At 41.8% G+C, this 3,921-nt stretch overlaps 1 protein-coding gene across 1 annotated transcript; it reads left to right on the top strand.

Moving 5' to 3' along the window:
• Positions 1 to 623: 623 nt before the first annotated feature.
• LOC139254782 (secreted phosphoprotein 24-like) lies at positions 624 to 3,625 on the top strand. Its single transcript, XM_070873806.1, has 6 exons — positions 624 to 695; positions 838 to 941; positions 1,996 to 2,124; positions 2,622 to 2,753; positions 2,869 to 2,913; positions 3,533 to 3,625. Exons 1-6 carry the CDS (start codon positions 644 to 646, stop codon positions 3,623 to 3,625), a joined length of 555 nt encoding a protein of 184 aa, XP_070729907.1. The 5' UTR covers positions 624 to 643.
• The last annotated feature ends 296 nt before the right edge of the window (positions 3,626 to 3,921 follow it).

Genomic DNA, 3,921 nt, shown 5'->3' with positions numbered 1-3,921 from the left:
ACCAGAGGACACAGAGTTAAGGTGATTGGCTAAAAAACCAAAGGCAATGCAAGAAAAAACTTTTTTACGCAGCGAGAGGTTGGGTTCTGGAATGCACTGCCTGAAAGGGTGGTGGAGGCAGACTCAATCTTATCTTTCAAATGGGAGTTGGATAAGTATCTAAAGGAAAAAAAATTCCAGGGCTATGGGGAAAGGGTACTGGAATATGATTACCTGTGAGTTGCCACAGGCCCGATGGGCTGAATGGCCTTTTTCTGACTGTAACCATTCTATGATTCTATAAGGCCAACAGGAGTTAACTCCAGTGGGCTGAGGGTGACTTTGTACAAATTACAGATGATCATTTCAACTCCTCTGTCAGTTTATTATTCCATGTTCTGAGGAATAATATCTGATCTCACACTTTCACCATCAAATCTAAACCTGATGACACTATTTGGAGGAAGCTCTGCCCATATTCGAGCCGACTTGTCAGCAGATTTCCGTGCCCAGGATCACCAAACTGAGCAAATATGAGTCAGTGTTTGAATGTGGTGGAGGTGCTGTATATAAAGACTGAACGCTGCAAGAGAAAGGCAGAGCAAGAGAGAGAAGCAGCAACATTACTCTTAGAAACCAGCCAGCTGATCACACAAGAGGCAGAATGAACTCCTTTCTCCTCACCATTGCTGCAGTGCAGATCCTCCACTGCTCAGGTACGTACTGGAGAGAGCGGCTCCTCATAAAGCAACGACTTATTGGCAATGAGCTTCAGTCAGCGATAGTTTACCAATGTTCCAAAAGAATTCACTGAAGAATGCTGGAGTGTTTTGTACAACTTTCCTTTTCTCTCTACAGGAATACCAAGCCCTAAGGATGCTCTGAGAGAGTCAGTTATAAAGCTGAACGAAATCACCGAGACCACCAATCTCTGTGGTATAACCAGGAGAAGAGTGAAGGATGTAAGTGTGTCCTGGTCTTAGTGTGTTTCACTGTCTAAAGTCCCTGATGATGATTCAGACTGTCCAAGTGGAGGCATCTTGCAGTGTGTTTGTTTACCTACCTTGATTTGTTTGACCTGGGGAATTATAGGAAAAAGGACAACACGTGGCACAAAATTTAGGCTGAACCCAGTGTCAGTTTTATTAAGCAAAAACTAACTAAAACTACAGAACTAGATTCCTGAGAGAATTGACTGAAGACATAGAATCATCCGTCCAGTTTATCGCTGTAATCGTAGATCGTAGGTTCTTGGTCGCTGGTTCCTTGACCGGATGTTTCCTCTCCTAGCCGTTCTTCTCAGTTCTGTCCCTTCTGTGTCCGTTCCGTACTTCGTTTTGGTACGGTACCACTCTTCGCTTCTCTTCTTCGCTTCTGAGTGGCTTCTAGCTCGCATATTTTTATCCATGTTATGAATAATCCCCCGCTGCTGTGGTCTTCGATAATGTGTTTGAATCAATACGCTGTTTGCGGTGATCTTGTTTGATTGACTGCAATGATGGTCCCGAATGTTCCCAGTTTGCACACGGAGCCTACCTGGCAAAAGATGACTCCTCATCCTTAATACTTCATTCCCAAAAATGTACACCTGGTGGGATCCCATTGTTACTCTGGTCTTCTTGCAAACTTGGTGTCTCCAGCGAGATTTGTTTTTTCTCCCCTCGAGCAAATCAGTTTAGGGCCTCTTCAGTTAGTTTATGAAAATGTAACAACCCCATTGTTGTTATGCATCAAATCAGTCTGGTCCTTGACCACAAAGATTGTCCTTAATTGGTGGAGAGTCACCACCTGCCCCCAGGCTGGCGCCCTATTGCTCACTTTGTCCAGTTAATTACAAAAACTTGTATCAAATCAATTCAATCAACTTTTTAGTTTGTGGCCTCGTTCTGTGCTTTCTGGAAAAATTGTAACCTTACAATCTGTAGAAAATAAAGAGCTGTGTTGTTCTGAGCATTATCTGACCAGAGTAGAACACTGGATACGGTAACACACTAATCACCTGTTTCCTTTCATTAGATTTATCGCACAGGCAAATTGTCATACAGCGTGGATTTAACATTCTCAGTGAAAGAAACTGTCTGCTCTAAGAATTCTGGACTGGAATTTGATGATCCCAGCTGTCACTTCCGCCCCAGAAAGACCGCTGTAAGTCCTAGATTATACTGTTGCACTGAAACTCCCATGTTGTACTGAGTTATATCATAGAAAGGGCCGTGTGTGCTGAGTTACATCATAGAAAGGGCTGTGTGTACTGAGTTATATCATAGAAAGGGCCATCTGTGCTGAGTTATATCATAGAAAGGGCCGTGTGTGCTGAGTTATATCATAGAAAGGGCCGTGTATACTGAGTTATATCACAGAAAGAACCGTGTGTGCTGAGTTATATCATAGAAAGGGCCGTGTGTACTGAGTTATATCATAGAAAGGGACATGTGTGCTGAGATATATCATAGAAAGGGCCGTGTGTGCTGAGTTATATCATAGAAAGGGCCGTGTGTGCTGAGATATATCATAGAAAGGGCCGTGTGAGATATATCATAGAAAGGGCCGTGTGTACTGAGTTATATTATAGAAGCTACCTATGTCTGTGCTGAGCACAATGTCATTTAATAATTAAGAAGATTTGTGTTTTATTTTGACAGGAAAAAGGGTTTTGCAAAAGCCGTGTTGAATATTTTGCTGATAAGGTTGTTGACATCGATGTGGAGTGTCGAGGTTTGAAGACAGTTGACAGCAACAGTGATTCATCAGAGTCAAGTGAAGACAGTATTGAGGTAACCTCACAATTATACAATTCAGGGCAATGTGCTTTCTAACATTTGAGGATATTTACAAAATGTCTCATTGGTCTGCTATGCTAAACATATAAATATTAAAATTTTATTACAGGTCAAAACCAATTCAAAAGCCACATCACTCGAGGAGTCGTCAAATGTGAGTATAAACTGAGTATTTGTCAGACGATTTTCTTGTCGATCTCAATTATCAATAATAAAGTGTAAAATCCTGGATTCAACGAAAAAGAATGGAGTGTGAGATGGCAATTGATTTTAGTTTGAAGCACTGGGCGTGAGGATTCTGGTGCACAATTCCTGTGGGGTTTTTCCCCCAAATACACAGGATGAGTTTGTTCTCCACTGAAGATAAAGTGAGCTGAATATCTGGGAGACAGGACAGTAACAAGTGGTGGCATCCTGAGAGCAGGGCCTCTTACATTCTCACCAATAGTAGAGATGATTTACTGGACCTTCCTGGAGGGGAACTGCAGGTTCAATACCATAAATGCCAATTGGTGGCGTGTGTCACCTATCATTGGTTTAACTATTGACCCTACAGCCCCACTGTACCAGGACGGTATTGATTATTGCTGACTGCAAAACATGAGATGTTTGGTGAGGATTTCTCCAACTCAAACACTCAGTCACTGAATCACAACTCTGAAATATCCAAAGCTGACAATCCCTCATTTGTAATGTAATACTTAAACCTTTTGTTTCGAAGTGTGTCATTGATCCCCTGTGCTAAACATACAAATATTAATATTTTAATTCAGGTGAAAAGCAAGTCTCAAGAAACGTCACTCGAGGTGTCTTCAAATGGAAGTATAAACTGGGACTTTTACTCAGATGATTATCATCTACAATAAACTGTTGAAACCTGGATTCAGCTGTGTCAGATAGAGTCTGAGGATTGTATTTAATTAATTGTCCACCCAGAGAGAGTGGGGGAGGGGATTATGATGCTCAGTTGCTATTGGGTGTTCTCCAACCAGTGCCAGAGGATTGTTGAATTGACCCCAAGAAGATGAGTTTGTTCTTCACTGAATTTAAGGATGTTCTAGAATCAGATAGAAAGTTCTCCCCTGACAACAACCATGGTATCAGGACAGACACAACTGATGGCTCCATGAGCGCAGCATCATTTATATTTCTTCTTCTCTGT

This window comes from Pristiophorus japonicus, chromosome 3, assembly GCF_044704955.1.
Source record: "Pristiophorus japonicus isolate sPriJap1 chromosome 3, sPriJap1.hap1, whole genome shotgun sequence".
NCBI classification, from domain to species: domain Eukaryota; kingdom Metazoa; phylum Chordata; class Chondrichthyes; family Pristiophoridae; genus Pristiophorus; species Pristiophorus japonicus.
The sequence above is the reverse complement of the archived record's forward strand: the minus strand, read 5'-3'. Positions and strand labels throughout refer to the sequence as shown.